The sequence below is a fragment of the Myxocyprinus asiaticus genome, chromosome 2 (assembly GCF_019703515.2).
Source record: "Myxocyprinus asiaticus isolate MX2 ecotype Aquarium Trade chromosome 2, UBuf_Myxa_2, whole genome shotgun sequence".
NCBI classification, from domain to species: domain Eukaryota; kingdom Metazoa; phylum Chordata; class Actinopteri; order Cypriniformes; family Catostomidae; genus Myxocyprinus; species Myxocyprinus asiaticus.
The window spans coordinates 11,177,386-11,200,733 of NC_059345.1; the positions used below are offsets into that span (position 1 = coordinate 11,177,386).

Genomic DNA, 23,348 nt, shown 5'->3' on the forward strand with positions numbered 1-23,348 from the left:
GCCAAACAGGAAAATTTATCGGCCAATGCCGATAATTTAAAAATACCAAATATCCGCTGATTTATCAGCCTCTGCAATATATCAGTTCAGCACAAGTTTGGAACAATATGAGGGCAAGTAAATAATGACAATTTTTATTTTTGGGTGATCTATCCCTTTAGAGTGTAATAGGAGAAAGTATTTTAACACAGAATTTTTTTTTACATAGCTTAAAAACAATCAAACAAAACTTGGTTGCAATCATTTTCAAGTCATCCGTTTCCGCTGTTCTCTCAATACTATTGGCGAACTCCAGCAGGATATCACTGAGTGTGTGTGTGTGTGTATATGTATATATGTGTGTGTTTTGGCATTATCAGAAGCAGTTATCAGTCCAGAGGGAGAGGGCATGTAATGGAGGTCTCCCCAGAGGAGATGAAAGCCACAGGGCTGAGTGGGTTCACAGGCCCAGGGTCTCTCACTGCTTCTCAGGCGGGCGGCCGCCTTTCAGGAGCTTGGTTCACAGAGCTCCCCACTGAGGAGCTGGCTGATGAAGCTCTTTCTTGCCTTGTCATGTTGTGCAAAGGTACTGACCCTTTGACCTTGCCCTAAAAAGGGGGGGGGCAACACAACATTTGGAGGGCAGCATATCCTTGTCTGTGCAGAATTAATCCATGGACAGACAATAGATGCACAGCGGTGACATAGTTTAACACCCCCATGCACCCCAAGATACACTCTACATTAACAACAGATGAGGGATGATTGTATCAAAAAGTTGTGTGCATACACAAGACAATCACAGAACCTGCGTTTTATTCTCCAATCCAATTTTAGAGGACAAAAATAAAAATACCGTTCCTCTCCAAACCATTTGTTCATGCATGGCGGACACCTATGGTTGAAAATGGCCCTTTCTTTTGGGGCTACAGGGGGAACTAGGGACTGGAAATTCTCTTCAGGCAGAAAAAACAGGAGGTTAAAATAAGAGCAATCCTTGTCAAGGCTTTGAGAGTAATTCAAGTGACACTGATGAGAATCAATGCTCCTTTGAATGCATTACTTGGCAGAAACAGGCCTTTTGTTCCTTAAACCCAGCCGGCGAAAAATGATGCCCTTCGAACAATGGGGGGGGAGAGGTGAAAATATAAAGAGCAAGAGACAGGGAGAGAGAGATAGAGAGGTCCTCCCTCTATTCCCTTTCACTGAGCCAAATGGATTCCGAGCACTTGTGCATTAATCAATCAATATCTCTCACTGTACATCAATGTTGCAACCAAGTTATGAATGACCTTTCCAACAAAAAAGGACACTTTAATGTGCACAAGACTACATGTAGCAGAGTAACTTTGGCCCACTTTTTTTATCACGCATGATTACACCTGCACAAGGCAGAGGGCCATTAATAGTGCACTAAATATAACATGGTTAGTCATTATTCAATTAGCACAAAAGGCAAGGGCAAGGGGCAAATTGTGCAGAGAGATGGGGATGTCATTTTTTGGACATCTGTCTGTCATTCAGTTTCAATGGACCCATTTCACACTTACAGGTTTGGAAGTATAGTGGGTAACTTCTATTGCAATGAATAGAAGACCATAAACACTTTTGCATTCCCATTTCCTCTGAAAGCAAATGAAATAATCTACTATAACACTTTCAAAATGAGAGAAAAAAGAGAAATAATGAAGATAGAAGCCAAATTTACTGTCAGTCCCTCAGAAGCTGAATCTAAAACTATAAAGCAGCAGTGTTGAAGTATAGTAATATAAATGTACATTAAATAGTTTAATAAAAACTACATTTATCCTGTTAATTTAAAATAGAAATGCACCAGAGTCAAAGAAAAAGGTCCATGTAGCACTGAATGAACTTCCAGTACTTGCCCAGAAACACTTTTGAATATACCAATTTGATTATATTGCTCATTTGTTTTTACCACTTGTGGTGATTAATTCATATTATGTTAGTAGCTACATCTTGAGTGTCACATTTATCAATTTCTGCTTACTCTGACTAAAAAAGCAGCAGTGTGCTAAGACACAGTAGATTTACATGTAGCATCTGTGAGAGGATCTTACACTTTAAGAGCTCTTCTTTTGTAGTGATGTTCAAGAGCTAATTTAAAGATGGCTCCTATCTTCACATGAAAGCAGCAGTCGCACTTGAGAGAAATCACTCGCACAGTCTGTTTATGATCAAGTAGAATGTCACGCTATCGTATCAGCTGATCGCTTAGATACAGTTAGGACTTGAAATTACTTGGAGCTCGGCCATTAGGACAAACAAGACGTCCTCTGCCTCGAAGGCTTTGCTCCGACAGACGGATCCTCTTGAAAGTGTTTGGCTTTAACTTTTTTTTTTTATCTTAAAGCATAATAAAATCAGCAGTGAAGTGCTTTTAATTATCTGCTCATCAGTTATTACTAGTTCTAGTCCTTTCCCCTCATATTCTCTGGATGTGTGCTGAGGAGTTGTAGAATTTCGAAGAAAAATCTCTCATGGCTGGGAACTTGCTTGGTATTGACGGCGAGAGCGGCACTTAACTCTTTGAGCAATCAAAACGTAATAATTTCTCATTAAAATCCAAAGCGCCTCAAATCAGATAACATTTTGGGAGAGACTCAAGCTTGGTCAGAGAAATTGATTTCTCTGGGAAGAGAAAGAAAAAAAAAAAAAAAAACTTTCTTGGAGGTGGGAAAAACAGACAAAGCACGAAAGAATTTGCCTTTTCTCTCGCTTTTAATGGGACAGAATTAAAAAAGAGGGTGCATATATGGGATTTTGACATGGGGACTTCTGTTTTTGAGCCACCCGCTTTTTAGGGCTCAGTTGGGGCGTGGAGGTGAAGCGCGGAGACAGAGTGGAACGGACAGGACCTGACTGCACTGCGAAGCTGAGAAAGGAAGAACCAGGGCCAGAAGCGCAAATTAATGCTATTGTGAGCTTGCGCACAATAGGGCCTGCAAAGTGACTGCGCAAGACCCTTAAACAAAGGAGACATCGCTCTTTCCTCCCCTCCCAATTAGATTTTCTTGCCTCGTTTTACATTACAAAAAAGGATCCGTTTTTTGATAATTCCTCCCTGCCATATTATATGGCACCGACACAGGCTCCTCGGAAACTAAACCAGCAGAAGATTAGCGGCAGGCATGGTGTGATTGACAGCGACCTGCTCACTCATTTCGGACACCTATGCTGCAACGTTCACCCCTCCTTCCCCCTCCACCTCCTTTACAACTGCGTGAGATATTCAGCGAATACATGCAAAAGACACATTTTAAAAAATGTCTCTTTGCTTCATTTTGACAGGGTTCTGAGAACTGATATGCACTATTAATATATTACACCCCAGTTATAATCATTTTAGTCTCAAGGCTGTGCTCAGAGATAAACAGAGATTCACTGAATTAATCATCATTTGTTGATGTGTCTGGTTTACGCTGGTTTAAATGACTGACACCATGGGACTGTATATGAAATCGAGGGACTAGTAGATTTGTAATGTGTGTGTGTACAGTCTGTTTTCTTTAATAGGCAGGGGTTGTGTTGGCTTGTCATCTCTATGGCTGCTCCACAGCATTGGCTCATTAAGGACACCGAGTGGAATGATTCAGGAAGTTCATGCTAATTTCTGCCCCTGTCTGCTCAACCACCCTTCTGAGACACTATTAGTGCCTGTTTGAATATTCAGATAAAGCAAGGACCAGATATGCACAAATTAAATCCCTTTATTCTGATTTAAGTTCCATACTAGGCTTTATTATTCCCCCTTACATATGGACAACCATAAAAAGGGAGGGCAAATATGGAAAGCGAGAGAGACAGAACAAGGCCCTCAAGAGTGTTTCTGGCATGCAGCGCTCACTTGCATGAGTTACGAAATATGTAACTTCAGTTTTAAAGGGATAAATCACCCAAAAATGAGCACATGAGGTGCTTGTTTGTCCTTCAGCATGCAGAACATTAAGAAGAACTTTAAAGAAACCTTCAAAACAGGTGCATTGAGTCACTGACCATGAAGAATGAGAGGAGAGAAGAGAGAGAAGCTTTTAATAGCCATACTCGGTCTAATGTAGTGGCACACAGCTCTAAAGTGCGGCCGGAACTGCGTGTCCTTTCCTATTGACAGTACAGCACAGCTGAATCGACTCGATACGCTGAGCACTCCGGTATGGTGACTGAGCAGTTAGCATGAAAATTGACCTTTACTTGCTTTCTGAACTGTGGATTATTTATCTTAATGCTTTCAATTGGTCAGGGTGGGTTGATCTGGAAGCTTCCGACATATCTGCCTTCTCTTTTCCCTCCTCTGTGTCTTTAAAACTAATTTCTAACAGCAAAAAAATGCTCGTCAACTCCAAGACCTTGGCAAATGACCAAGCCAAAAATCCCAACGCAATAAAAAAAGCTTATAAACTGCATTAAGGATTGGAAATCAACCGACAATGATTGCATATGCAGTAAGCGTTTAACAAGCACTGTGTAAAACAAAGAAAGAGGGAAATTCAGGCAATTCAGGCTTAACAGTGCTATTGTTACCAAGTATTGCTAAAATATGGCTAAAATAAGGGTGCCATCACTGCCAAATGGTACCATAAATTGACAAAAATGCAAGGAATCGCCAATACACATTATACAACATGCAAAAACAGGTCCAGTCCTTCTCTCGAGAGCTCTACCTTTGACGTGCCATGACAGCTATCGTGACTTTCAACTTACTTTATACATGACACACAGTGTTAGAATAAATACACAACGTTCACTTCTCACTGAATGTTTTTGTCTAAAGATTGTCAATCAGTAGGCTGAGGTACATTGCTCAGGCCTATCAAAGCGGGCTGTAGTGAGAATGTGTTGGCTAGCAGCTAATAAAACAGAAATGACATGGAGACAGAGTCCAAGCAGACAAAGAGATAGTGTAAGAGCTTGGGACGTCATAAATCTGGCCCAGTCAAACTCCAGGAATGTCCCAGTTTGTCAAAAACAAATAGCAGCTTGTATCCGACCATCGTTGGGCAAAAGAGCCCTCACATCTGGTCAAACAGAGCTCACCCTCTGTCAGGAATCTGGTTGAGTTCATTTTGGACAAACAAGGCCTTGATGGGGAACCATTTTGCACAAGAAGGCCTCTGAAGTACAGAGTGATAGCTACTGTATGCCCTGCTGAAAACCAGCATATGTTGTGTACTGGATGCTGGTCACCAGAATTGGATGCTGGGATGTCCCTACCATGCTTCTTAACTAGCTTGCTCAACCAGCTACACTAGCGAAGTCTTACTCTTACAACAGAATGCATGACATACGAAAGAACAATAGTAATTGTTCTTAAAAGTTCAGATTACTAGAAAAAAAATTATATATACACATTTATATTTATATTTATATATATATATATATATATATATATATATATATATATATACACACACACACACACACACACACACACACACACACACACTTTAATGCTGTTGAAGTGAACACTTTATTAACGTGCTAATGCAAAACTTGTTTAACGCCGTTAACGTGGAATATGACCCTTTGAATAAACCGTAGTTTAGTCAATTCATGCAAACGCTGCTAATGTCACATGCATCACCGTCGGGAAAACAGATGGTGGGAGACATTATGCTGAGACCTGCGCCAAGCCTTTTATCAATGTAGCATAGCAGTAGAACATGCCCGCAAAGCACATATAGAGCTCTTAACATTGTAACATCATTGCAGCAGCAAGACAGCTGCCACTTGAACACCAGCCTTGCATTGGGAGACGCGGTGCGAGTGTGAGGCAAATGTTGCGAGGTGAGGGCGTGAAGTGAAATTGCGAGTGCAAGGCGATCGTCTGTGTTCCATGACTGCTACCAGGTCCTTGAATAACATATAATGTGCATGTAAGGGCAGCTGGTGGAGTTTCTGGTGCCCCCCTAGGGAGTTGGTTATAACTACAGCTGCATAATATGCGTATAGGGGGTGGCCGTACTGATTACTGGCTAACAGAAACCCTGCTGCTGTCTCCAAGGTTCTGTCACAGTGTCTCTGTTTGATAGTGCACTAGCCAATGCAGAAGTTGGGGACATTCCTGGAACCCTGCAGGTAATCTACACTGTCATTAACCCTTTTAATCCCACCAGTTACAATTGTGACAGGGGTCTAAAAGGAGTTTGTGTGTTTTGCACGGAGTTGTCAATTGTAAATTACAACTTTTTAGCATGTCTGTCAAAACTCCATAAAAAGAAGAAAATAAATCCTGTCATAATACACTTACAACTACCATATTTTGTACATAATTTGAATTAAGTTGTGCTGTGTTTATTTTCTGTTGTTCAACTCTGTAGGTGGGGTAGGTTATGTGTGGATGACTGAAAAATACATCTGGATGAAGCATATTTTGTCCTAACTACAAAAATGATGTGATTAATTGCGATTAAATATTTTAATCGTTTGACAGCCCTAATATATATATATATATATATACACATACACATACACACACACACACATATTTACAGGGTTGGGAGGGTTACTTTTGAAATGTATTCCACTACAGATTACAGAATACATGCTGTAAAATGTAATTTGTAACGTATTCAGTTACATTACTCAAGGTCAGTAACATATTCTAAATATTTTGGATTACTTCTTCAGCACTGGTAGATTTTTTCACTTGTTTTGACTATAAAAACTCTGCCAGTACAGTAAGACAAAATACACATGTTAAAAATACATTCTCTGAAAAACCTAAATATCTTATGTAGTGTTGTTTCTAAAACAAGATAAATCAAATTGATCTTGTTTTAAGGATTTTTAGACAATACAAAAACTGTTAAAAAGAATACGATTTTTGCCCTAATATCAAAGGTCTTACTAGAAAAAAGAAATGATGATCCAATGTGAATTTTCTCAAAAAAATATGATCGTGCCTGGTAACATGTGCATGTAAAATAGCTTGAGATAACATTTTAGCTTAGCGTAAAGCTGACAATTTACACAAGGTTTATTTCTATTTCTTCTGCTCCAAACTTACTTCAAACTTACTTCTCTGTCTGCTCGTATGAATGTAACACATCATAAGAAAGTGTTTCACCGCTGTTCAAATGCACTTTGGATCACATCATTTATATGTATAAATGTTTTCCATCTGAAAGGACTAAATATTAAATGAAACAAATGACAATAAAATGCAAAGTAATCTCATCAGTAATCAAAATACTTTTTGAATGTAACTGTATTCTGATTACCAAAGATTTAAATTGTAACTGTAGTGGAATACAGTTACTTATATTTTGTATTTTAAATATGAAATCCTGTTACATGTATTCCGTTACTCCCCAACCCTGTACATACATACACACACACACACACACACACACACACACACACACACACACACTACCGTTCAAAAGTTTAGGGTCACTTACTCATTCTTTATTTTCTATTTAAATTTTTTTCACATTTTAGAATGTATGTAAAGTCATCACAACTATGGAATAATAGAAATGGAAATATGGGAATTATGTTGTGACTAAAAAAAATCCAAAATAAATCAAAACTATGTTATATTTTACCATCTTCAAAGTAGTCACCCTTTGCCTCGAATTTGCAGACATGTACTCTTGACATTTTCTCAACCAACTTCTTGAGGTATCACCCTGGGATGCTTTTTAAACAGTATTGAAAGAGTTCCCATCTATATGCTGGGCACTTAGTGGCTGCTTTTCTTAATTGTTCGGTCCAAGTCATCCATTTTAAAAATGTTTTTTTTTAAATACAATTTTAGTTTTGTAATTAAATAAATATGGTGGCACAATTTATTTGTCTACATTTACATTTTACATTTATGCATTTAGCCAACGCTTTATCCAAAGCGACTTACAGTGCACTTATTACAGGGACAATCCCCCCGGAGCAACCTGGATTTAAGTGCCTTGCTCAAGGACACAATGATGGTGGCTGTGGGGATCGAACCAGCAACCTTCTAACTACCACCTATGTGCTTTAGCCCACTACGCCACCACCACTAAGCGGTCACAAACTATACACTGTAAAAAAAAAAATATATATATATTTTTACAGAAAATTTAAAAAATGCTACAGTAAAAACCTAATTAGTTAACCTTAAAATGTACAGTGAAAAATTATACCATATTTAACAATACATGTTATGGTAAAATATTGTAAAAAAAACAAAAACAAAAAAAAAGTTATATGTAAAAAGTAGGAATGGGCATTTTCTTTTTGGGAGAACTAATGACAAGATTAAGGTGAGATAAGCAGTTTAATTGTTACCCACGGCTGGCAAAGGCACAAAGGAAAATAAAATTGCAATATTTGAGTATTGTTTTTTACTAGTCGAATATTTAAAGCTGAACGAGTACTCGATTAATCGATTACTCCTGAACATCCCAGGTAAAAATTATGATTTTACCTTTTAGTTAACAGTGAAAATGTATAATGTGACAATACATGTACTTTTATGTTCAACTATTTTTAAAAACAATAATTGGGCATTCCCAAAAGTCCCTATGAGACCCATCACATTTGATTATATTTTGTTGTAGTTATATCTTCTTAGTTATGTACACTTAGTCCCAACCAAGCTTCTGAACAAGCTTAGCCAGCAAGCCTAACTTGATCAACCAGCTTCACTAGCTAAGTTTTGCTGGAGAACAGCATGGCTATGGCTGGTCCACCAGCTAGACTAACACCAAATCAGCCAAAACCAACCTGGACCAGCATGGAAATTCAAGATGGTCTAAGCTAGTCTTTTCAGCAGGGTGCAGGCTAATCAGATGTCTTTATCAGTGATGAAACTACACTGACCACAAGTCACAGTTTGGCTAATCGATAAAGCTCACTGCATGGGTACTGCAGCATGTTAGTGTGAGAACCACTGTTTTTTGCTATGTACAAGGAGAGAACACAGTGGAATCTTCGTGCAGGAATCCCATGCCCGTCCTCTCAAAGACCCCTGTCAAAATACACTAATGTCACACTGATCAGGCATCTTTCCCTCCCCTAACATCCCTATGTCCCCACTTCTGTCACTCGCTGCTCCTCTCTTTTGGGCTATGTGTGAATAATCAAGGAGGAACGAATCAATGGCTGCCGTGCGGCTCCACAGGTAAAGGTTAGCAGGGTGGAATATTGAATTATTCCTGCTTCTCTCATCAGTGCCATCTGCTTGGCTGCCTCTAACTGACAGGGCAAAAGGACAAGATGGCTCTTTTTAGCATTTCTATGTTGCACTGTAACTGCAAAAAAACAGGCAACATATTTCAATGCCAGCAGGCTGCAAAGAAACATTCTCCCTTGCACCGCAGATTTGTTTCATGTGCCAGTGAAAGAAGGGGCATTCTTCTCTTGACTTCAACTTTGCTGTCAGAGCTGTAGAAGATGCAGGCAGCCCATCCACAGACAAAGATCACAAGTTTGATCTCTCACTTTCTCTCTAGAGGGGACAAACTAGCTTATTAGAAAAGATGGGAAAACTGTATATACTGTATATTATAACTGAAACTGTCTAATAATGAAATCAGGCTGGGTAGAGCAGCATGGTCTCTCTGATGAAGCTGGTTGGCCCAGGACTTCATACTAGTTAAGCTAGTCTGGTAGGGACACCAGCATCCCAGCATCTAAAAGTCACACCAAACTGATAAAACTAACTGAAAATCACCCATCTCACTAAAGTGGCACTGTAGCATCAAATGCAGCCATTTGAAAGCAGCTAAGATCTCATCCGCTGGAGTCTCTAGTGTACCTGACATCCATAAACTGCACAAATCAAATGAAAAACTATACGAATGTACAGCCTAAAAAAAAAAAAGATAGTAAAGGTCTGAATTCTTGGAGAGTTTTTTTGTTGTTTTTTGTATTTGTTTTTTCACAAGCTAATTATACAGTAGCATGTGTGCTGATAGTTGTGTGTTTGTGGACACATACAGTACACACACACACACACACACACACACACACATATCAAATGAATCTATCATATGCTTTAAACCCATGATTTTCATGTTGTTTGAGCCTCTGCAACATAGATGATCTTAATAACAAAATGATTTTTTTTTAACACTCAACACGCAATCTATATTTTTTTTCCCCAATGGCTGGTTTTAATGTCAATATCTACAGAAATTGATATATATAAAATTGTCTCTATGTACATATAAATATGTATTAATAATATATGCATATATACTGTATATATATATATATATATATATATATATATATATATATACACACGCACACACACACAATTTATATGTGTATTAATATAATAAATATATAATATAAACAGAAAATTAGCTTTTTTTTCTTTTCCGTTTTCAAAAAGTCTTGAGTGAATTTTTATACACATAAATTTAATATTTATGTTTTAAATTATATTTTATAAAATATACTGTATATAATATAGTTTAATAAAAGCCAATTAGACATAATGGAAATAAATGAAACTGAAACGGTTATTAAATACAATATTTACACAAAATGAACTCAAAACTATTTGAAAACGGAACATTTGCTTTCTCTATTGACTGGCAATCATTAGATATTGGAATTGAAAGAAATTGCTACTCCTACTGTTAATCTGCCAAACTGGCATGATCATTATTCAGTCCGATAATCTCATAATATCCAAATATCGGTCAATCGGCCTAGCCAATATACTGTATCCGTTTACCACTACAAAAGACCATTTCAGCTTTTTCCATGTCATCTCCTAGCCTGCTGTTTCTCCTCTTGCCGCACATTTATCCATAGCTGTAGTCAGCTTGGACACATGACTGACAGTTCCTGTCCTCTGTGGTCTCAATGCCCTGACTGACACAGGATGAGCACAAGCCTTTAGCCTGCCATCCGAAACCCTCGCGCCCCACTCGCACTCCCCACCACAGCCTCCAGGCCCCCGGAATAGAACTCATTAGCACGTTTGGTAAGTACAAATGAGATGACTGCCTCCTGATGGACTGTCTATCTGTTGGATAAGCTTTCAGGGAGAGTGTCTCGTAATGACGGATGAAGGGAATGAAAGAGAAGGTAGAGAAACTAATATTTTAATGCTCTCTTCTCTCAGCTCACGCCGGGCCGTGCACCTCGCAAGGGCCTGAAATGGAGGACACTAAAGTGGGCTTGATGAAAGAGGAGGCCTCTCTCACCCACATGCAGGATCCTACTGTGGGTGTGTGTGAACACCCACATGCATGTTAATTTGGGTGTCTGTGAGCTTGTGTGCCTGTAGACAATAAAAATCTTCTGCACTTGTGCAATTTGCACCCTCTTATCATCACCTGAGCAAAACGGAGCAAAGAAATACAGACACAGGCATTCCAGTTTGAACATTCGCACATGGGCGTCAACATACGCACATAAACATGCCGTCTCCCACACACACTTACTGCTTCAGGGCCTTTGCATGACCCAGGCCCCTCTCACCTTCCTGTAAGGGCAGCCAGTGGTCGAAACCATCCAGGCCTGGCCAGTAAAATGGCAGAAGTTGTCGCCACGCAAATCATTTCGATTTGCAGACAATCCCAGAATAGCAATGGCGCTCAATTTGCAGTAGCAGGATGAGCCAGGAAAGGAATTTATACAGCGGCTGTCTATAAACAGAGCGGCAAAGAAAAGACTTCCTTGAGTGAGCTTGGCTGGGACATACGAGCCCTGCCCAACATGCGCTGAGTGGAAAATCCATAAACCCATCACTTAGGCCCTTTAATAAAAGGGCTAGTTTCATTTTAATATTTTTCTAAATGAAAGGTAATGTATTTATGAAATTCGTGGCATGCTCAGCGGACTAAAAACAATTTCCTCTGCTTGGCCATACCCTTCAGCTGCAGATTAAGGGACAGATGTCCAAGAGGAGCCAAGCGGGCCCTTCAGGCCCTTGGTGGGGCCCTTGCCAATCGACTTGCTTCCTCTCATCTCCAGCAGCATCCCAGCTATACCACACTTTATTAAAAGAAGCCTCACTGATGTTTGTTGCATGAGTTGCCCTGTCTTTACTCATGGGAGCCATGGTTAGGGGCTATAATATCCTGTTTCAGGGATGGTTTACTTTGCATTTTAAAAAAGCATGTAAAAAGGAGAGGACATTCCAGGCATGACTTCTGTCTGCAGGGCTGTACGGGGCCCCGGGTTCAGAAATAAGGCCCTGGATGGCCCCAATCCAGCCTTCATTGTGCCTCTTCCCCTGCAGAATGCTTTATATGCTTCATGCAAACATGTCAATAAGAAACAGACACAAATATACTGCACACACACAAACACACATGTCCACATCCCTCTTAGTTCAGGGTGACATTTTAGCCCAGTAAAAATAAGACTTAACACTTTGACTTTACCCTCTTTTGACATTTCCTAAACTCAGTCCAAGAGCCATTCTGATTTCCAGCATTTGCTTTAATAATGTGTCAATCTGTGCATGAAATGTGTTTGCAATATTTTTGCATAGTAGCCAGTTTTATTCATGAGGCAGCATGCAAATAGTAAAGAAAGCATAAGGATACCACACTTTTTGGGACAGGGTAAACTTTTGGGTTTGTGACTGTCACAGAACACCCTGTTTATTGCATCAAGGGGCAGCTTCAAACTGGATCCACTTTTATGGTCCCATGTACTGCTCCAGGCAGCGATAACACACTGATCAAATGGAGGCTGTGTCTGAAAGCTAAGGCAGCTGCAAGTCAATGACTTCACAGGCATCATTTTAGTGTATGAAGGCACCTCGTAAGGACACTAATTTTGGACAGCCTTCCAAAGCACTGTATCGCCATGTCTAATGATTTAAATCCAGTTCAAATGAGCGTTAGAAAAAACCAAATATCTAGTAACAACAATGCTTGTTTCTTGGTAGAAAGAGTTCAGTTGAAAAAACTAAAAATGGGACATTTGTAATATAATGGTTTCAATTCCTTCATCAGGCGGCATTTATTTATTTTTTCAACCAATCTACGAATCATACACACAAAATCTGGACATATGCAGTAAAGACACAGTTAACCCAAAAATGAAAAAAATGTCACAATTTACTCAAGTTGTCTATATATTCACCAAATAAAGAGTTTATATGTATATATTTCATCAAATGAGGTTAACTGATGAGGAATAAAAAAATTAGGAAAAAAGGAAACTATCGGCATAGATTTTGCAGATAACCGATAGTTCCAAAAATCAGCTATTGGCACAGATTAATCAGTAAAATCGATATATCGGTCTACCTCTAGTCGTCACAACTCAAATGTTGTTTCAAACCCATATGATTTCTTCCACTGAACACACAAATATATGCTAGTCAGAATGCTAGCCTCAGTCACCATTTCATTTCACTGTATGGAAAAAAGATGCAATAAGCATGAATGGTGACTGAGGCTAACATTCTGCCTTTCTCCTTTTGTGTTCCACGGAAGAAAAAGTCATTTAGGTTTGGAACAACATGAGACTAGTTTAGAGTCTCTAGTGCTCTGGTATGACAACAGCTTTCTTCTGGCACTTGGGCCCCTAAAGGGGGAGGGCTACAGTTGGCATGAGGAGCCCACTGTCTACAGACAGGGATTTCCTCCAGAAAGTCATAGCCCAGTAATCACGACGCTGCCATTTGCAACTGCAAAAAGATTTACATCAAGAGCAAATCCACAGTGCCAGTTCAAAGTGTGCGCTCTCTAAAACAGCCTTTCCTGTTCTCTCCTGGAAATACACACACAAATCTTCCCATCTGCTCTGAGCAGTGCCACTCAAAGGCCTGTAGAGCCATCAAACAGCAAACCATCCTTCAGTCCCACTTACCTCTATTCTAACTCTCTTCTCTATCTATCACTCTGTAGTGTTCAAAAAAACTTCAGTCCATTAAGTCTTCTGAAATGAGAGACCCCAATGTGTCATCCAGCTATATGCCCTGGTGAACATCACTCATAAAACCTGTCATCTGCTGCTGTAGTGTCTCTTCCACATATCAAGCTCTCACACACGCACACACACTGTAGAAGCTGATCGCATGTGTTTAAGCATGTGTTAGTGTGTTTTGTCTTGGGTGTCTCTGCTGTGAGGTTTTGGGAAACCCTTCTTGCAAAGAGCTCTTTTGTTTGGTGTCAAATGAGGGGTTAAAAAGACAAATGGAAGCTGGGTGAGAGAACGGCATGCTTGAGCAGCACATTTTCGACGTGGGGGCTGGAATTAAAACAATGCCTGCCTTTTATCCATGTGGTGCTCTAATTGGATGGGAAACTCTGCCACCTTGGCACTCTGTGGGCGAATCAGAGGGCAAAAAACATGTGGATCAGAAGCACAGCCCACACCACCTGCACTCGCGCCCTGACACAAACAACTTCAATGTTTTAGAGTGTGTGTGTGCATTATTATCCTATAAGATTTTCCTACTATATTGTGTTTGTTATGGCTCTAATAATGCTTAGCTAGCGTGTCCTCATGGGTAATTGGTTACTTTAATCAAGCCTGAATTTGGTTAGTTCTGAGAGAAAAAAAAAATATCAAAACACCATATGGATCTGAAGTGAAAACAAAGCAAATCAATATTTCCACAATCAATTGTTTTCATCAACAGCATCTGCTATGGCACACTTTTTTCTGAATTAGCGGTATGGATCTTTTTTTTTTTTTTTTTTTTGTTTAATCCTCTCATTGATAGTGTTAACAAATGACCAGAAAATGGAAAGTGACAGTTCCAGAAAGAGATGCGATAGACCTCCCTCAGGGTTGGTGGTGCAGCCTTAATTTGGGAACTATTAAAGTGCTGTATCTGTTGGTTAATGTGCACCACTGTGGGCTCTTTTAATTTGCAAATTCCACACAAATTGTTCAGAAAAGTATTATGGGTTTTAGACTCCCAACACATAACTAGTCAGTCTGATGAATAGAAACTAGATTTTTACACATTCTGAAAAAGAGTGACTAGTTCTTATAATCCAGTACTCACCAATAGCACGATGCTAGGGTATAATGGATGGCTTGGACAAAGCCCAAAATTCCTAAACCAATACCAGATTATCAATTGTAACTCCTCCTGAGCTTTCACTTTGCACAGACCTTCATACTATTCTGACTCAGGTTGCTATGTATTTTCTTACTGATCGGATTTGTAGTTTACTTGTGACAGACAATCAACTATGCCATAGACTTGCACTGATCTATATATTAACATTAAAGGGGTCATGACATGAGGATTCAAATTTTCCTTGATCTTTTAACATACAGTATATATTGTCATTGTACTATAAAAACATACTGTAAGTTTCAGAACTCAAAACTTTCAAAACATTTGTTGAAACCAAGCTGACAAAATGACTCGTTCTGTACTTCTTCCACATTGTGATGTCACACTGTGGTAGACATTTGCATCTGACCGCCTCCACAACAATACATCAATGACTACTTTACCTTTAATCACTTCTGTAGCCTGCCCTGTAGCGATGAGCAGTGAGATGGAAAGAAGAGAGAGCAGGTTAGTGAAGAGCAGAGAGCCAATCATAATAGTGGGTGTTTACTGTCAAGTCTTAAAGGAGAAGCAGCACAAAAACACAAAGTTTTTCTCAAAGAGGGTCAGAATGAGGATGGCAAATGATCACCTTTTACAAATATATCACATTTAAATCGATTACTAATATTATAAGTGAACATCAAGGAACATATCCAAATAATAAAAAAGGCATGTCATGACCCCTTTAACAACTAGCTTGAACACCATAGCAATGCCTTGCAACCAGCCAGAACAACCTAGCAACCACTTAGTAATGCACAGTGCTGGGGAAGCTACTTTGAAACTGTAGTTTGACAAGCTACAAGCTACTCATTTTTAGTAGTTAAGCTACAGTCAAGCTACTCTTTTGAAAAAGTAGTTAGCTACACTACAAGTTACTATCAAAAAGTAGCTAGCTACATTGAAGCTACTTAATAAGGCAATATCTTTTTATGTTACTATCAAACCAATAATATTAATAACCAAATGTACACTAATGACATTTATTAATTAATGTATTAATGAAATACATTTAATGTGTTTAAATATATTAAATGTATTTAATTCATTTAATGAATATTAACATTAATACAGTTAATAATGGCCATACAATAAAATACAACAGTATAAAATAAAAACAAATGGAATAAACATAAAAACCGTGAAAAATAATTTTTATATTATACTTCACACTTTTCAGTCCTGCTGTGGCCAGGTGTAGCCTGCTTCCCTAAAGATCAAATTTTTATGATAAACTCTCCTTGGGCTGGCATTTTTTGTTCTTCTCACATAATATATAGTGTGGATGATATGTAATAAAGGCCTTGTTTCTCCCCTCACCTGGGTTCATGCTCATTGTATTTTCTGACTTTTCTGCCATTGACATGCAAGTGCCAGCTTTACAGGTCACATACAGGTTGCTCTACATTTATTTGTTCGCTTTGTTCAGGTCCAAAAAAGTGGACGGTGGTCATCCTAGATTGCTGCATAATAATACATGCCATAAATGATTTCTTTTACCAATCATTTTATTTATTTGACATGAAAATAATAGTTAATTAAATGCTAAGATATTGATAAATCAAATAGTTCTGCATGATAGTAATCATTATGATAATATATACTGTATATTAATAAATATTATAATAATAATTCACTCGCTGCTCCCAATAACGCACAGATGATGAGAAGCGAAATAAACATATTTAGAACAGAAACAAAATCCCTCAAAAGGTAATAATAACTTTGAATTATTTTATTTAAAATAGTAAAGGTAAATATGCTGTTGTGTGATCTATTAAGAACAAAGTGTCTGAAACATTCTTTGTTACATAGAAGAATAAAATGGTGTTCTTTTATCATTTTCAGATTTACCTGCCCCTGTACATTTTGTAAAGATAAACAAACTGTGGTTGCTCACTTTACAAACATCAGACAATCTCTTCTTATCCAAGTGAGCTGTAATAAGCTCTCAGTAGATGGCGGTAATTCACTATTTTTGTTTGTGATCTGCCATTACAAAAGAAGAAGAGGACTATTCTGATCAGCAGACTGAAATATGCTGCCAGATCATCAGACGTTTTGCCAGTAAAAGTTTGGCTTCTACGCAATAAGGAAGGCTATTAGTTATAATCTGACCAACATGATGTAGCGTTTGGTCACGCTACACTGCTACTTGTTGGAAAAAGTAGTTTGCTACTGGAAAAGCTACTCTGTTTTAAAAGCAGCTGAGCTACTGTCAAGCTACTGAAAAATTTAGTTAAGTTAGTAGCGACGCTACATGTAGTTAGCTACTCCCCAACACTGGTAATGCATTGTCTGACTGACTTTGTCTGTGTGTCTGTCTAACTGTAAGGCTTGTATAACCTTCAAACATTTAAACTATTTTAAACAAGGTTTGGTGAAGCCAAACATTCCTTGTTTATATTTATAGCGCAAATGGTGTGGGACTAGTTACACATTGTTTACTTAAGGTTTGTTCAAAAGTATAAGCAATAGTAATATTAAAAGCAATGAAACAAGGTTCATATAAGACTTAAAGACTTCAAATTAGACTTACAAACTTAAACTTAATATCCACATTGTCTGCAATAGTCTGGAACCCTTGCAGTATTGTCGAAAACTCTGGGCATGGAAAAATAGGGAGTGGGAAAGCCCAGCACTGGTTAGGGAAGTAGCCCAGCACCTAACACCAACAGAGTTACAAGCCGCACAGAGGCAGCCAGGGGAATTACTGCCTAGCTGACCCAGAAATCCAGGGCCAGCTTTGTTTTAACAAGTAGGGGAGCTCTCTACCACTTTTGCCACTGTGCCTCGACCACAAGAAAGAGCCCAGTGCCTCAGAAGAGCTAGCGGGGAGGAAATTAAATATTACACCAGGAGGGAATGGTTTCACTCAGGTGAGGGGTTGAAGGGGGGCAAAACATTAAGAAGAGTAAAGGTAGTCTGGGGGAGGATGGGTTCATATGTGTGGGGGACGGGGGTGAGGAATTAGCAATGTTTCGTACTCACTGATGAAGTAGTATGTTCATTATCGGCGTAATTCGATCAAGATGCTGAAGCAGGGAGTTGGACTGGGGGAGCGGGTGAAGAAGGCCGACATTCTTTATTACACACCTCATTTAATTTAACTGACCTTTAAATATATATATATATATATATAAATAAAAAACTGTATATAATATACAGTACATGTATACACATATACAGTATAAAAAAAATTAAAAAACTGGATTGAAGGTAAAGTAAACCTTGCCCCTGCTTGTTTACAAGCTGAGCAGTGAGCCCAGGCCCTTCAGCTCCTAGTATTGCATAGCCAGACATTTTGGCAAAAGGTCTAATCTACTGTACATATCACTTATTCTGGGCAAACAACAGCCACTTGGATATGAAGAGCTTTCTGACTGACATGTGAAGAAAGATTATACTTTTTTACTTTTTCAAGCAGCACACGGAAAAACAAAGTATACCCTAGAGCAGTGGTTCTCAGCCCTGTTACTGGAGGCCCCCCAACACTACACATTTTGGATATCTTCCTAATCAAACACACCTGATTCAACTCATCAGCTCATTAGTGGAGACACCAAGACCTGAAATGGGTGTGTCAGAAAAGGGAAATATACAAAATGTGCAGGAATAGGGTTAAGAACCACTGCCCTAGAGTTACTGTACAGTATTCAAAAAAGTACTATTTCACAGACATAACCAAGAAAACAAAGCAGAATATACAATTCTTTTCGCGGATACCTAGTTTACATGCTACCAAGTGCCTTACTATACAATAGGTAGTTATGCAAAGCCAGCCTATCAGATTAAAGTTTCCTAGATTAAGAAAGTGCTTCCCAGTTGTGTGTGCAATATGCATCAGACAGTCAGTGAATAGACAGTGGGCGGTGGCAAAGACTGAGACTAGTTGGCTCCTGGCTTGGCCAACAGGAGCCTGAGTTTGATCCTGCATCTGTAGGGCAATCAATCAGCTGTTCAACGCTCTGACTACAGCCCGCTCTGTTTGGTAAACAGAGCGTCAGAGGCTATTAGGATAGCGGGTCCTCTCTGAAGCCCTAACAGAGTGCTCACAGGCCAGATGCTGACATCAGTTAGAAGGTATCAGCTATCAAACAACAGAGATTCTGGGACCCCACTTGCTCTCTCACTCATTCTGTCTGCATAAGAAACAATAGCTGATAATAAGAAGCTGGCTCGTTCCCATTTGAGCTGCTGGTCGATTTACACTCACCTTGTCCTTCATCAGCACTTCCTAGTCAGCAATGGGCTAAACCTCAGCCTTAATCACCTACATATTCTTTCCTGAAGGTACAGAAATTCAATAATATCTAGTGTAGAAAAAACAGTAATCAAATACATCAAAAAGCTTGCATGGCTGCATAGCAATCAGCCATCATCAAAGCATGCAGCCATTGCTCACAACAAAGAACATCTCATTCTGGAAGAGTTTGGGAAAAGTAGTGTTATACAACACACATAATGTGTTGTTTGTGAGCTCATTTAACAAAGGTGGTACAACTGAAATGCAAAAATAAAAAACATTGGTTTGTTTGTGATGTAACACCCTGCCAGCTTCTATGGCTATTTTCATTGCAAAAAACAGGTTAAAATGTATGAAAAATGAAGTTATTAACAGTTTTGGGCACGTTACTCAAAGTAATCCTCTACAAACTACTACTAATTACTCTTCTGCTAAAATTGTAATCCGATTACTGACTATAGATTACTTCATCGAAAAATTAATCACATTACTAATTACTTTTAAGTTACTTTCTAAATCACATTTCACAGAAAAGTTTGTTTTGGCACTCAATTAATTCAAAATAATATTTATATTTCCTCCTTGTTCACTGTCACACACAAATCATACACACAGAACCATGTGTTTCTCCATTACAATGACTCGTTAGGGGGCGCACGCCCTTCATAATTTATGTTTTAAATGTACTGTTCATAAATAATATTATTTTAGAAATGTGTAATCCAATTAATGTGCTTAATAGCTTAATTGAAAGTCAGATACTAATCTGATTATAAGAACTTGTAATGCAAATGTAATGGGTTACACTACTTTTTTGTTTAAAAAAAGGAACTTGATTACACCCAACACTGATTACTAAAACTTATACAAGGTTTTTAAAATCTCTTTTTTAATATAAACTCTCTTTGATTTTTTTGAAAATCTTTTCAAAAGTGTCAGCTGAATAAAACAACTGAAATAGGCAGAGGGTTGCAAATGTGTGTGTATGTGGCGACTGCATGCCGCTCAGCCCACACATCCCTACAGCAGGAGTCATTACCTAACCTTCAACCAGCCTCACAAACAAGGGAATCCATTAACGCACATCAAAGGTTAGCCAAGAAAAAATATAAATAAATGCTACATCAACCAAAAAAAGAGCGCACACGCGAGACAGCAAACCAGACTTGTTTGTGAACTCTTTACCTCCCCCTACCCAGAAACAAACTCTAAATCTCCTGCATGCCCCAACCCCCCCACCCCCACACCCTTTTAGCCTAAGTGGGCCTTGCTATTGCATTCACATGTTCACTTGTCCACTGTACTATAGTCATTAACATATTTGGAGTGCAGCGAGCAGAAAGCTTAATTGTCCTTAATTGCTCAGCTAAATACGTTCTCTAATGATTCTCCTCAGATCTGTGACTGCCTTTTGCGCAATTTCCCGGCCGCTGGCTTCATTATCCCTGCCTCCTCGGAACAAAGCGTCTTTAGAGGCCAACTCCCCCCGCCTATCTTTCGCTCTCTCTCATTCTCTCTTCCCCACAACACAACGCTAAGAGCTGGCCGGACCACTTGGCTCACGGGAGGGAGGGGATTGCGACGCACAACTGACCTCTTTTGTCAGGGCGTAAGAGTCAAAATGATAAGAAAACCAAATCCATGCTGAAACAGTGTGTTAATTGACTTCGACTCTGTCGTCTTAATGGCTAACTAATGCATTGCCTGACGAAGGCCTCATCCCCCGCCTTTTGTTTTCGCCACCCCCTCCCCAAGCCGTTCAGAGCTTAATGGCATCTGTGATTGTTTAATAGCGACAGAGGACAGGGACTGTACTCGTATTAATGAATGTGCTGTGCCAGACCGGTATAGTCATCAGGATATCCTCTCGCCTTATCAGTGCTCAATGGAGCACAGAACCCCGGCTCGCACTTTACCGGGTGCTTTGATGTCACATACACCGCTGTGGCACTGAATATGTTCTGCACTATGTCAAAAGCTGTGTCCAAACCTGAAAAATAAGAGGAACTTTGTGTTCTCGCCGTGAGTGCAGAGAACCTATGGCAGTGGTTCCCAATTCCAGTCCTGGTGGACCACAGCACTACACATTTTGGAAATCTCCCTTATTTAAAGGGATTGTTCACCCAAAAATAAAAATTTTGTCATCATTTTCTGACCCTTATGTTGTTCCAAACATGTTTAACTGCATCCTTTTTTCATACAACGACTATGTTTAAATGGACACCAGAAAGCAGCTTATTGCGAGTAAGTGGTGTTCCCGTTTACATGCACTGTGTAAGCTGCGTACTTTTTACTGCTGTATGCATGCGGCTCGGTCAATAAGCAGCTTTCTCCATAGCAAAGTAATTTCCCCGCAACACGTGTAAATAACAAACATGGCATCCAAGGAAGACTTCGCCATTTTATTCTCTGTTGTTTCACTTCATTTTCAGATATTCCAGAGTTGTTGCGTTGTTTGTTTCCTTAATTTTCTATTATGACCTGAAGCGGAATTGTGCAGCAACAGTGGGGTTTCCCGCTTATGTAAAACTCTGGGATTCCCCCAACATAGGAGCGCATGTAAGCAAATGTGAAGGACAGTCGATATTTTACACTGGTGTGTATAAATGGGTATAGTTTTTAGTGTATGTGCTTTTCCCACTGTACTCCCAAAAATGTTGAATTCTCTCCACTTTGTTGACTTGTTGTTGGGCTCCATGCTATGACGTTTGTTATCTGGTCTGTTCACGCACATGCGCACTCTTCAAAAACCTACAAAAACGTGCTTATGCGCATAAGCAAATTGCCGTTCTTGTTTACATGACGTTTCAGAATGCTACTTTCTGAAAAAACCCTGGAATAAACCATTTTCTTAAGTGCAAGTAAACGTGGTCTATGAAAGTGAATAGTGACTGAGACTAACATTCTGCCTAACATCTTTTGTGTCCGATGGAGAAAGATCATATGGGTTTGGAACAACATTAGGTTTAGAAAAAGACAGAATTTTCATTTTTGGGTGAATTATCTCTTTAAATATGGAAATTAAGAAATCACTGCTATATGTAAATCTGTCTCTATTGCGGCAGCTGCCACGTGACCAAGTCCCAAGAACCAGGTGAAGATGATGACACCCTAGAAATCTGTTGTATTAGTAACCTTATCTGCCAACGGTGCTACAATAAACATTCCCTGTCTATCTATTATGAAGTCTAAATTATAAATGGAGTAGAAATGTTGCATTCTGTTTCAAAATAGGGGAATGCCAAAACTACGAGAGCATACAAACATAGCGCTAAAGTAGAATCCATCCCAATTAACTTTTATTGGTTTAATTCTTACCCGTGTCGGCAGACGGACACTTGCGGATAGTGAAGATGGCGCTTAACTCCTCCTCTTCCTCAGGCAGGCCCTTCTGCAGGCGCTGGAGCTTCCTCAGGCTCTCACTGCGCTGGTGCTTCATGGAACGGACGTGTTGGATGAGGTTGAGCTTGGCTTTGGTGGAGTAGTTACACAGGACACAGTGGTAGTAGCACGACTCACCTTCCACCGCAATCTCGTGCTGTTGTAGATGCTTTAGAGACAGAGAAAACAAAGGGAGTTAGACCTAATCTGACACTATGGAAAAAGCCAATTTTTCCGCTTGAACGAACCAAGCATCCTAGACGAATGGAGCCTGTGTATACTACATGCAGCAACATTTTAAAATGTTAATTGAGAAACATAAATAACGTCATGTCCAAACCACATCCATGATTCATTTTAAGCAATCATCAACGACTAAACAGGAGAGTTTAAACCTAATTTATACAACTGAAAAAGTCAAACTTTCTTGTCCCGAATGGAAAAAAACAAACATCCTAGGCAAACAAAGCCTACATTTATAATATGTGCGGCATTGTTTAATAATTTATTCGTTTAAAGAAAATAAAAACATCACGCTCCAAACCACATCAATGATTATTTTTAACCAATGCCCTTCGACTAGCCAAGTTTTCCTAAGGAATTTCAGGGATGTGCGCAAACTGGAGAAATAGGCCTATTACCACACAAAAACCTCAGCAGAACAAAAACATCAGTGCATGTGTCAATTTTTAGCCAAACTAAAAGAATCCTGTTCGCCCAGTAAGTGGAAATTAGCCTTTAGCG

The 23,348-nt window shown here is 39.2% G+C and overlaps 1 protein-coding gene across 2 annotated transcripts in view; it reads right to left on the reverse strand.

The window, feature by feature from the left end:
• LOC127415626 (zinc finger homeobox protein 3-like) overlaps nt 1-23,348 on the reverse strand; it is a 204,358-nt gene that overhangs the window by 64,176 nt on the left and 116,834 nt on the right. For both annotated transcript variants that reach the window (XM_051654395.1, XM_051654386.1), the window contains exon 4: nt 22,542-22,773. In XM_051654395.1, the coding sequence (XP_051510355.1) occupies nt 22,542-22,773 (232 nt within the window). The remainder of the gene's footprint in view (nt 1-22,541; nt 22,774-23,348) is intronic.